Source organism: Wyeomyia smithii, chromosome 2 (assembly GCF_029784165.1).
Source record: "Wyeomyia smithii strain HCP4-BCI-WySm-NY-G18 chromosome 2, ASM2978416v1, whole genome shotgun sequence".
NCBI classification, from domain to species: Eukaryota; Metazoa; Arthropoda; class Insecta; order Diptera; family Culicidae; genus Wyeomyia; species Wyeomyia smithii.
Genome location: NC_073695.1, coordinates 269089787 through 269102470, shown reverse-complemented (window position 1 = coordinate 269102470; position 12684 = coordinate 269089787). Strand labels below are relative to the sequence as shown.

Genomic DNA, 12684 nt, shown 5'->3' with positions numbered 1-12684 from the left:
AAATTGTTACAGCACAGTACAGCACTAAAAAATGCTCATAACCATCAAACGGAAGAACAGGTTTCAAAACAACTATAGATAAATAGTAAAAGAAAGTCCTGAATTCTGTACCTTTCCAATGTGCCAAGCAATCAAGCCCTCGAACCGAACGATGTATTTCTCTAGGTGTTTTCATACTTTTTAATCTGCTGGAAACCTCAGTCGTAGTTTTGGCAGACCATTTTACTCGGTAATTACCCATATTACCATCTCGCCATCCTATCAGGTGGCTTTTCATAATACCTAAGTCAATGAGATGAAGAGAATCTCCCACTGGAAAATCATCAATCATGTTTATAGGTAGTTTCAACAACGGGGAATCGATTTTATGATGGGACCTATACAGTTTATCGCGGAATCCTCTATCGGTTCGAAGAATCGATTGAGTTTGGGGATAATAGTTGCAGTGTGATATGTAGGAATATTCACCTGCCACAGTACATTTTTGACAACCATTCTGTGCGTTGAAATTTGCAACTCCTAGAGATGTTAAAAATAAAATATCATAGAAATATTCAAATTTGGTGGCCATTTACAATTACTCCGTTTCTGTACACATCTTTCATTTCATCCACGAAAGGTGATAAAAACTGGACAATATCGGCTGGCTTATGTTTTCCTGAGTAAATGCCAATTATCATTGGTTCGATTTGAGGTTCTTCGTGAATACTGAACAAAATAGGCCAAAACTCATCTTTCGAGCTCCTATAAATTGGTAACCCATCTATATTAATTTTTAGTGTTATACTTACTGACTCTATAGCATTTGAATACACATATTTTAGATTGGACCCTAGACCATAATGCCAGTATTGTCCACCTGCGATATCTAGGATTTGTACACTTTGTGGAGTTTTGACGACAGTACGGGGATCGCTTGGTAACGCATTGGAAAGGCGAATGTTAAGAATGCTTAATAGTTCTTTAAGTGCATTTTGTTTAATGTTGAAAGAAACAGCCCATGATCGCAGAGCATTTAGTAAGCGGAAGTTAGCTATCATGTCATTTTCTTCTTCGAATTCTGTTGCATCGTTGTTGGCATATTCTTCGTATTCGTCCCTTTGAAAAGCGTGAATTTCAATGTGTTGGTTACATGAACTTTCAGGAAATTGTTTCTGATCAGTAACCGGATTATTGAATCCAGCAGCTTCTTCGGTATTCTTTAAATCACACGATCTATCAGCCTCAATCGACAAAGCTGGAAGTGAAATGGTGCTAGTGGTTGCTTGTGGTTGATGGCAAAGGCTTTTGAATGGCTCCAATTGATGGGTAATTGTATCACTGTTACGAATTTTCAAAAAATTTTGTCTAAGTTTTCGCTTAAATGCGCCGCATTCAAAATTTTTTTTGACCAAAAAAAAATTACAAATAAACATTAAATTTCAATTTAAAAAATAAAGAGTTGAATTTTTTTTTATTTTTTTTTAAAGAAACTTAACGTTCATACGCAACTTTTTAAAAAAGTCCAGGATGGAGAAATGAAAAATATTTTTTTTATGGTAGATTAATTTTTTTATAAAAATTCTGATTGAAACATTTTTCAAAATATTTGTATTCTGATGATTTTATAAGATCCAGAAAGTCATTCTGAATCAAAAAACTCTTGGTAGTAAACATTTTAAAGGCATCGGTTTTCGAGTTATTTAAATTTAAGCTCGAAAAATTATTAATATTTCGGAAAATACACGTTTTTCTTAATTTGTCCATGGTTCTCCAGCAAAAACCATACGTTCATTGGAATGCTTGATCAAAAATATACAATTCATTCTTTGACAACAAAACAACTGGATAAATAACTCAAGCGCTAAACCTTAGCCTACCTACACGTTCCCCCTTGCCGAATGTAATATAAAAAAATATGTTCGTCGTGCAACACTACCTACTTGTTTACTAATAATAACTGTTTGTAAAGTACGCAACCAATAACTACTGGGTTACCTATAAAATCTGTTTTCGTATATAAATACGATTGCACTACTCCAGATGTGTTAGTAACAGTTTGCATTTTGTGAAGATGAATGAAGTGAAAATGGAATACACCAGGCCCAAATGCTGTAAACCCTTTCCTGATCATCGGTGCTCATCAAGCTTACGCAAATTAAACGAAAACGTTATTGCAAAATTAAAAATATTGAACAGTCAAGCTCATTTTAATACGTCTTTATCAATTTGTGATTCGTGTAGTTATTGGAATGATAGTCAAGCCATGATAAATGATAGTCGTTGTTTACTATTCAGAATCTGGAATACTTAAGAATATCAACTTCATCATAATATCGGAAGTACTCCATCATGATACTGTTGCGGTTCAGGTGTTCAATGCCAAATTAATGAGTTTTTTGAAAAAAACAATAGAGTTGAAAAAAGCGATATTAATGTCTGATGGAGCTGCAACACAATATAAAATAAAAAACTTTGCAAGTTCAAAACAAAATATTACGTCGATGCAGAGTGGCATTTTTTGCGACTTCTCATGGTAAAGGCCCATGTGATGCAATTGGTTGCATATCAAAACGAATGGCAGGAAATGCAAGTTTAGCTAAAGAACATGAACATCCCATTACAAGCACAAAAGAATTGTATGATTGGTCTAATCAGCAAAATAATAAAAATTCATCAAAAATGTCATTAAGTTGGGTATCATTTGAAGAATATGAACAAGGAGTAACAGAATGGAGCATTATTTTCAAAAAATCTATAATAATAGCTGCCACACAAAAGTATTACTCTTTTGTTCCGAATTCAGAAAATAAGATACAAACGAAGCTGTTTTCAAAAGATGACGAATCATTTACTTATGATGTATATAAAATATAAGGTGAAACTAGTTCTGTAAAGTATCTGTGTCATAAAAAATATGTTCCTAAGATAATAAAACTCGAAAATAAACATTTGATTCTTATATATATTTATATCACTTAGAACATTTAACTCTTTTCTTGAGAACCGTTCGCCCAATCGTTTTGTTGTCAACGAATGAATTGTATATTTTTGATCAAGAATTCCAATGAACGTATGGTTTTTGCTGGAGAACCATGGACAAATTGAGAAAAACGTGTTTTTTCCTAAATAATTATAATTTTTCGAGCGTAAATTAGAAATAAGTTTCAGTTGAGCTCTCGCGCAGTATAGACGTCTTTTCTCTTGACCGTGCCGGAAAGTATACAAAGCATCTGTATTGTCTGTTTTTTTGCCGTTTGCGAGGTGTAGTTAAAGTGTTCTATGCCGATTACTACTAGAAACCAATATAAAAAGCGTTTACAAATCAGCCCAACGGAGGGTGATAAAAAAGACAGAAATTCGTCATCAGAAAATCCGGCAAAACGATCGTTAAAGGAAAGTGTCACCAATATGATGACCGACATGACGCTAGGAGATCTGCACAATCTGCTCAAACGTGAAATTCAGTCGTCGACAGACGAAATCCAACGTAGCATTATGGAAATGAAGGACGAGTTGAGGAAACTTGGCACCGAAGTTGATGAAGAAAAATATTGTTACAACAACGGAAAGCATGAAGCGAATGGACAATGACGTTGTTTCTCTCAAGGTCAGTCATGCACAGGTTTCATCGCAGCTAGCTACCATAGACCGTGATCTCAACTACATCCAACAAGAACAGCTATCGAATAATATGTTACTGTCGAACGTTATCAAAACCACCGATGAAGATCTTTGTGCAATTATGTGTAAAATAAGCGAGACTTTGGGAGTTGAGCTGTTCGACCGTGATATTTTCGCAATCACCCGTTTATCGACGAGGAACGCTAAGCAAATCGAGCCAATCTTGGTACAATTCTCTAACCGGGTTGTGAAGGAAAAATTAATGACAGCAGCGAAGAATATCACACTATCTTGTCGGAGCATTGGATTTTCGATCGATCAGCGAATCTACTTGAACCATCACCTAACGCCGAAGAATCAAACTTTGCTACAAGTAGTTAGAGCCTACAAGAGGGAGCACAGCTACAAATTCGCATGGTTTAATAGGGGCTACATCTACATCAAAAACCTAAATTAATCCACCTAGCGGTCATACTCAGCCTTTCTCATTCAAACTTATTATTTGTAAAAATAGATTTACATGAATGCTTAAATCCAAAAAGGTATATTCACTCTTTGGGTTCAAAAGTATTGATGTTGTAATTAAAGTATAAAATATGAAATTTGACGTAATGTTAGTGCTTCTGAAATAGCGAAACATAAGAAATGACTCTTGATTTCGAACAATTTAATCACGAGCGATACCGGGAACGTTCAAATAGTACGATACCACATTCAAATCATGTTGAGGCCATATATGTTGATCAAAGCAGCTATAGTGTTGAATAGTCTTTGAATTTCTTTTCTTTACATAACTTTTGAACAGTATATAAAATTTTCATTAAGTTTGTTATTTATAAGTTTGAGAGATGACTCGTTCGTATGACACTAGTTATGTTCAAATAAGTCGTGTATTACTTGAGATAATAGATTTTCGTTGTTTTACAAATTAAAACATAACGGTTGCTTAAGTTTGATTACAATCAAATGAAAAGGGAACGTATGGGGGAGCCAAACTTTGAAACCACGTGTTCAGTCATAATTCATCAGTTAACCCTTAACTATCCCGTTCATTCGATATCAATATTGTTCAAATCTGTTGTGTAGTTTCTAAGATAATGAAGTTTAGTGATTTTCACATTTCGATACATTACAGACGAAGTTACATTCCGATTACAGCAAAATTCAACAGGGTGTTATGAGGCAGCAATTCTGTGGAAATCGTGTCAACCATCTCTGAGAAAAGTGAGTGAGCCCAAGTAGTCATCAGAATATGTTTCTTTTCATAGCTGGATTTCACATTTTTAAACATAACAGGAAAAGTAATGATCCGTTCGAAAAAAAAATCATTAGGGTCTTATGGGGCAACAAGACTTTCCATATGACACTGACTTTATGAAAATCGGTCCGGCCATCTCTGAGAAACATGAGTGAGATTAAACAGTCTCCAGAACACGTTTCTTTCTGTAACTTCTGAACCATATGTTCAATCTTCATAAAATTCAAAAGTTGAGGGTTTTTAGGTAGACCGTTCATTTGAAACCAATTTTGTTCAAATCGGTTGTGTAGTTTCTGAGATATTGATGTTTCGTGATTTTTACATTTTGATACATAACCTCTAAACTAGAAATCAGATTACAACAAAATTCAATAAGGTCTTATAGAGCAACTAGATCTTTCATTTGCAATTGATTTCATTGAAATCGATTCAGCCATCTCTGGGAAAATCGAGTGAGTTTGGGAGAGCGTTACACACACACATGCAAAAAATGCTCAGCTCGTCAAACTGAGTCGAGTGGTATACGACATTCGGCCCTTTTGAGCACTTTTATACCTTTAGTTTTTGCAGTGATTGCTATACCTTTCTAGGAGAAAGGCAAAAAGTGAAATGATAGAAATGACTTTTAATTCCAACTTAAATCCTGAGCAAGGCCGCAACATTGAAATAGTACAATATTAAATTTAAATGATGTTGAGGCCACATATTTTGATCGTAGCTATAGTTTTAAACAGTCTGCGGGTTTAGTTTCTTTCTATAACTTTCAAACCACATGTTTAAACATTATGAAATTCATTGTTTAAGGGTTTGAAAGCCCATTTATTTAAATTCAACTATGTTCATAGCTTCTAAGATATAAGAGCGTTTTTCACATTCTGACGCAGCGCCAAAACTAAAAGTTTGATTACAATGAAATTCAATAGCAACCTAAGCGGCAAATAGACCCTTCATTTGACACCAAGATAGAAAGAATCGGTCAGACCATCTCTGAGAAAAATGAGTGCGAAAGAAAAGTGCACATATACACGTACACACCCACACGCAAACATATACACCTATACATGCATATATGCAGAAAATGCTCGATTCGTCGAACTGAGTTGAGTAGTATGTGCCATGTTGAAATTTTATACGGGGATTCGACTGTGACACTAAATTTGATTTTGTTTCGGCTTAGCAGTCTCAATAAAAACAGCGCTGATCTCTATGGGGTCATCGGCAACGTTTCGATCCGGTTGGGATCTTCATCAGGGCCTATTTTAAAATTTTTTATTCCATTACATAAAAAACAAAGAAAATTGTACATAAATTACATTTAGCTAACAACAAAACAGAAAGAACTCACTCGACACTAATCAGCTTGTACAGTTACAGAAAATATCCTACGTGTGGAAGTCAGGTTCGAAAGGGGGGAATTGCACTGCGTCTGAAACATCTATTCTAGCTCTATTCTCACTTTTTAAATTTACTCTAACACTTTAATACAATTGTTTTATTTTGCTAATTAGCGGCTGCTATTTGGGTTCGACTGTTTCCCGCAAAAAGATGGTGTACGATGGGGGGTTGTGTTTGTGTTTGTGTTGGGGGGGTGTTATTTAAAGTTGTGTGTTCGGTTCTACTCTTTTTTGACGACGCATTCTTCATCTCTCTTCGATCTTTGATCGAGAGTAAGAGATTTGCGTACGCACAGCTTAGGTTGTCGGTGTCAGTCCGATGGTTGACCGTGTTGGTTGTAGTTGCGATGTGGCACATCTCCAACACTTGCAGAGCTTGTGATTTGTAGGCACTGTCGAGGATGGCTGGCGTGTTAAGGTCGAAGCGGTGGTTGTACTGGATGCAGTGATCGATCATTGCTGTCTTTCCTCGGAGTTGTTGGATTTCATGATCTTCGTTTTGGTGGCCATTGGAGAGCAGTATTATATGGAGTTGAGTAGTATATGACATTCGGCCATTTCAATCATTTTTCTACCTTTTGATTAGCCAGTGATCGTTAGAAGAAAGTCATTATGTTTACTTTCATTATGTGATTTCACATTTTTATGAACAACAGACACAGTTACAATCCGATTGCAATGAAAATCAATAGCAACCTATGGGGCAACTAGACCTTTCATTTGACACTAATTTTGTGAAAATCGGTTCAGCCATCACTGAGAAAAATGAGTGAGTTTAAACAACCTCAGGATAACTTTTCTTTACATAACTTTTGAACCATATGTTCAATCATTACGAAATTTAAAAGTTAAGGGTTCTGGGGACAGCCATTTGAAATGAAATTCAATAGCAACCTATGGCGCAACTAGGCCTTTCATTTGCAATTAATTTTATGAAAATCGGTCTAGCCATCTCTGAGAAAAGTGAGTGAGAAAAATAAGTTGCACATACATACACACACACATACACACATACATGCATACATACAGAAAATGCTCAGTTCGTCGAAAGAAGTCGAGTGGTATATGACATTCGGCCATTGGGACCACTTTTATACCTTCGGTTTTTCCAGTGATTGCTATACCTTTCTAGGAGAAAGGCAAAAAGATGAAAGCTCTACAGCTTTACGAATCGCATCGAGAGCGGATTTGCCTTCTGGCATGGAGCAATAGTCTCATCAGTTTTTTTTTTCTTCGAGCGCAACCACTAAAACGTTTTTTTTTGCATCTATTTAAATATGGAGCAGCAGGGAGAGCATCTAGGCATTGAGATCGATCATCGTCTAGATACAGTAACGATCTCTTCATCGACTTTGAATATTCTGCACCTCAACACTAGGAGCTGTCGCAGTAAAATGTGTGATTTGGTTCAGATGATCGATGACTTGAAATACGTTCATGTAGTAGTGTTTAGTGAAACCTGGCTTTATCCAAACGAAATCTGCAACATATCAAACTACGATGCATATCATTCGTGTAGATCTGATAGAGCGGGTGGAGTTTCTATTTTTGTATTATCCACTTTGAAACATAGAAAAATTTATGAAATGATGGATGACGTTAATAACTTCTTAATAATTGAACTAATTGATCATAATTTAAAAATTTTTGGTGTTTACAACCCCGGAAGAAATGTGCAAGATTTCATCAATAAATTTGAGGATACCCTAAACAAAAAATCTAGAATGCTCGTGATAGGAGACATGAACATTAATTTATTGGATGATAGAAATAGTATTGTGAACGATTATAAACACCGTATTAGTGCGCAAGGATTTGAAATAATAAATAAACTCCACCGTAACTATGCAACCAGAATATCAAATACCATCTCAACCATCATAGATCATGCTATCACGGATATTTCTAAGAAGAAAATATCAATCATTATCAATGATACTGAAAATCATATATCAGATCATAAAGCCATAATATGTTGTATTGAAAATAATGTAGTGCACAAAAGTAAAAAAATAAGAAAATGCATTGTAAACTATGATAATGTTATAGATGATGATTTTAGAAGCCAATTAGAACTTGTGACAACCTGTGAAGATTTCGAAAGCCTTAGTAATAGCAAAATAAATAGCAATAAACATATTTATGATGTATCGATAGCAAAAAAAACCATTACAACCATACATAAATAGCGAACTCTTTGAAGATATAAAAAAGAAGAATAAGTTGTTCAAAAAACTCAAAACTGATCCCAATAACATAATATTAAAAAATCAGTACTTAAGGCTCAGAAACACTATAAGAAATAAGACAAGGAATGCTAAAAAGACATACTACGATGCAAAATTTAATTACTGTGCTGGAGATCCCAAAAAACTATGGTCTGTTATAAACGAAGTTGTATTTAACAAAGCACGCTATAGACAAAACGAAGAAATCACTTTGGTTGAAAATGGTCAGAAAATTGAAACACCATATCTTGTAGCTGAAGCTTTCAATGAATATTTTATAAACGTAGGACAAGTAGGGCCTGTAAACGTTCCTCAGACAAATTTTCAAACCTCGCAAAATGTTATTTGCAATCATGAATTTGATTTCGCTCAGGTCGAAGAAACAAATATTGTACAAACAATAATCAATCTCAATCGTGCTGCAGCAGTTGGAAAAGATGGTTTTTCTGTAAAATTTCTTTTTCGTACAAGAGATTGTGTAGCACCAACTTTAACAAATCTAGTAAATCAAATGTTTAGAACAAATGAGTATCCAACTTCGTTGAAAATTGCTAAAGTCATACCTCTATTCAAGTCTGGTGATTGCACTTCGAAAAAAAGTTTCAGACCAATATCCATCCTGCCAGCTACATCGAAAATTTTTGAAAGAATAATAGAGAAACAAATGAAAATGTATCTGCTTGAAAATGACATCATAAACACAAACCAGTATGGTTTCCTTCAAAAGTCAAACACGGTAGCTGCTTCGGCAGATCTTATGAATGTTGTATACACTGCTAGAGACAACGGTTTGAAAATCGCATGTATACTTTTGGACTTAAGTAAAGCTTTCGATTGTATATCCCACTCGATACTGTTACGAAAAATACGAATGTATGGCTTTAGTGAATCTGCGTCAAGTTTGTTGAAGACTTATCTAGAGCAAAGACCGCAGTACACCTTTGTTAACAATTGTTATAGCTCATCTTGTTTCATAAAATCAGGCGTCCCACAAGGTTCAATTTTGGGTCCTTTACTTTTCCTTATTTTTGTTAACGATATGTTGGGTTTGCCCTTAAGAGGTCGCTTGCAGTTGTATGCAGATGATGCCTGTCTCATCTGTGAAGCAAAAACGTTCGAAGAGCTTGAAGCGAATATGCAACACGATCTTAACCTACTGTTACATTGGTTGAACTCAAATAGATTGAGATTGAATGTTGAAAAATCCTGCTATATGATAATAAACAGTACTGCTTCATTAGATATTAGAGTTGACTCAATACCATTGAGAAAAGTAGATACAACGAATTATTTAGTACTGGTTATTGATTCCAGTCTATCGTGGAAAAACCATGTAGATCATGTTATTAAGAAAATAACACCTTACGTATTTGCTATTAAAAAAGCAAGACCATTCATCACCGAAGATACTGGTTGGAAACTGTACAATTCATTCATATTACCTCATCTTACGTACATGAGCTGCCTATGGGAATGTGCCGCCGAAGTTCATTTAAAACCTCTAAAAGTACTGCAGAACAGAGTTGTCAAAACTATTTGTAATTTACCACTGCGCTTTCCTTCAATCGAGCTGTATGATGAAAAAACATTATCTGTTGATTCACTATGCCCTTACAATATGCTACTGCATATCCATAAAATACGCCATAATTTAATAAAATCAAATGTAAGATTAGTTCAAGTATCAGCAATTCATGCACACAATACTAGGGGACATGATGCTATGTATGTGAGTGGTCCAAGAACTACATACGGTTATAAAAACATTTTCTATAGAGGTATCATAATGTACAACACCTTACCACTAGAAATGAAGCATTTGAATGTAAGATTGTTCAAAAGAAGATTACGACAACACTTGTACAATTAGTTTTAGATATTTTGTAACAGCCAACTGATAATTTTGTTTCTCTTCAAAGGTAGCGGATAACAGTTGTTACAAACTTTTAGCTACAAATACAATAAATAAAGCAAAAAAAAAAAATAACTCGAAAACCAATGCCTTTAGAATGTTCACTACCAAGAGCTTTTTGATTCAAAATGACTTTCTACATCTTTTAAAATCATCAGAATACAAATATTTTGGAAAATGTTTGAATTAGAATTTTCATAAAAAAATTAATCTACCATAAAAAAATTATTTTTCATTTCTCCATCCTGGATTTTTTTTAAAAGTTGCGTATTAACGTCAAGTTTCTTTAAAAAAAAATAAAACAAAAATTCAACTCTTTTTCTTTTAAATTGAAATTTAATGTTTATTTTGAATTTTTTCTGGTCAAAAAAAATTTTTTTTTTCTACAGTGTATATTTTTTATGGTGCATTTTTAATTCCCTACAACTCATTCTCAGACAGTTTTTCTATACAACCAACGGTTTCTGGGCTACAATGCTTCGAATAAAACCTATGCCAAAAGGCATACGCCCTTTTAGAATGTAACTCATGGGTGTAGAAAATCTCTCCACCTGTGAAAAATGCTCAGTTTGCTAAGCCAAATACGTGTGCAAAGTTTCATTCAAATCAAAAATGGTCGATTGAATTTTCGCGTATTTTCAGGCGATTTGAAATGATTTTGCTCTATTCTGTCATTATGCGCGAAATTATTTTTATATATTTTACTTTTTTTTTCGAAGAAAAAGTGCATTTTTTCACCATTTTTCATCTTCATATCTCGATATCTCAGGTATAGTATCTGCTACAGTCTTAAAATTTGGAACTTTTCTTAGTTAGAGTGTCTACTTTCTGTAAAAAATATAGAGAAATAGATCGGCGACAGTTACTTTTCCGATTTTTGTCCGCCTGAAATCCTATAGTGCAGTGGTCCAATAAGGCAAAAAGTGAAACTTAATTCTATAGCACCTTACACCTTCATTTTAGCTCAAATGTGTCTTCAGAATAATTGTTTGTATGAATGACCCGCATATTCGCAAAATGTCAAAAATTATAAAAAGTTCACTATGCTTAAAAAAACTAACTTTTTGTGTTACGAGATAGAGGAATGGTTTATTTTAGAAAATTGTAGAAAATTAAAAAATATGTAACGTTGTTGAACAATTGAAGATTCTGTCTTCATTCGGTACGAAATTGAAAAGTATATTAAATGGAACTTACTTCAAATTTAGTTTTTGTATATAACTTTTGTTATTTGCATTTTACACGAAAGTGTAATTCGAAGGAATTATGAGGACATACAAAACACACTTTTTTGCCAATAAGCTAAAATATGCTATAAATTTGTAAGAAAAAATCCTGGAGATGTGTGGTCTTCAACAAAAATGTGTGTTTTATTTGCTCAAATGCTTCTTCGGAACAACGTTTTCTTGTAAAATGTAACTAACAAAAGTTAAGTATAAAAATCTAACTTTGAAGTAACTTTTTAATACTCTGTTACTCTGTACCCATTGAAAATACAAAGTTTGCTTGTTCAGGAAAGTTTTGTATATTTTTCACATTCTAAAACTTTTTCAAATAAACCATTCCTCTATCTCGTAACACAAAAAGGTTAGTAATTTTCTTATATGAAAACCTACTGTTATTTATGCTCGTCGTTACCTAATATGGGTGAATTTGGACAAATGGAACCTACAAGATTTCGTAGTACTTCAGCTTAGCTTCAAGGAAAAGTATTGACATCATTATTCCACTTGCCTCTTTTTAACCTATACGTTCTTGAAATTATCAAAAAAAAAGCTAAAATGTGACATAAATTGGCAAGGAAAAGTTCTTTGAGATGTATAATCTTTGGCAAGAATGTGTGTTTTGTATGTCCTAACTGTTTTGCTCTTTGAATCTAATCAATGAAGACACAGTACATACGCATACCAGAAAACTGATGCTATGACCTTCCTTGCAAATGGATCCGTCTTCGTCTTTTCCGGTGCAAAAACTTCACAAAACACTCACTGAAAGCATCAGTCAGATTTTTGTTTAATGTATCAGTTTTAAGTTTATTCTAACGGTGAACTTTTCAGCCCATTGGGGAAGGTGATTTTTCAAACAAGCTTGACTATATATTTTAACAATGTCTTACTGTTGGCATATTTCAGGTAAAATGCGACTACAGAGTGTACTACATATGAAATCTAATGACATCAATTTGATTATTGTCATCATCATAATAATACCTAGTTAAGTTGGTGAACGTATTGAGCAATATCAGGTATACTCAATCATCTATTTCGAAACTGCACAAATTGATTTAGA

At 34.0% G+C, this 12684-nt stretch overlaps 1 protein-coding gene across 1 annotated transcript; it reads left to right on the top strand.

The window, feature by feature from the left end:
- Nucleotides 1-3402: 3402 nt before the first annotated feature.
- On the top strand, nt 3403-4060 carry LOC129720601 (uncharacterized). The gene is made up of 2 exons (XM_055672088.1): nt 3403-3516; nt 3590-4060. Exons 1-2 carry the CDS (start codon nt 3403-3405, stop codon nt 4058-4060), a joined length of 585 nt encoding a protein of 194 aa, XP_055528063.1.
- Nucleotides 4061-12684: the final 8624 nt, after the last annotated feature.

Excerpts from the sequence above, each read along its gene's own strand:
- LOC129720601 (XM_055672088.1), top strand. The coding sequence starts at position 3,403 with ATGACGCTAGGAGATCTGCACAATCTGCTCAAACGTGAAATTCAGTCG. Across the intron at positions 3,517-3,589 it reads TGAGGAAACTTGGCACCGAA|GTCAGTCATGCACAGGTTTC; the intron begins GTTGATGAAGAA and ends GTTTCTCTCAAG.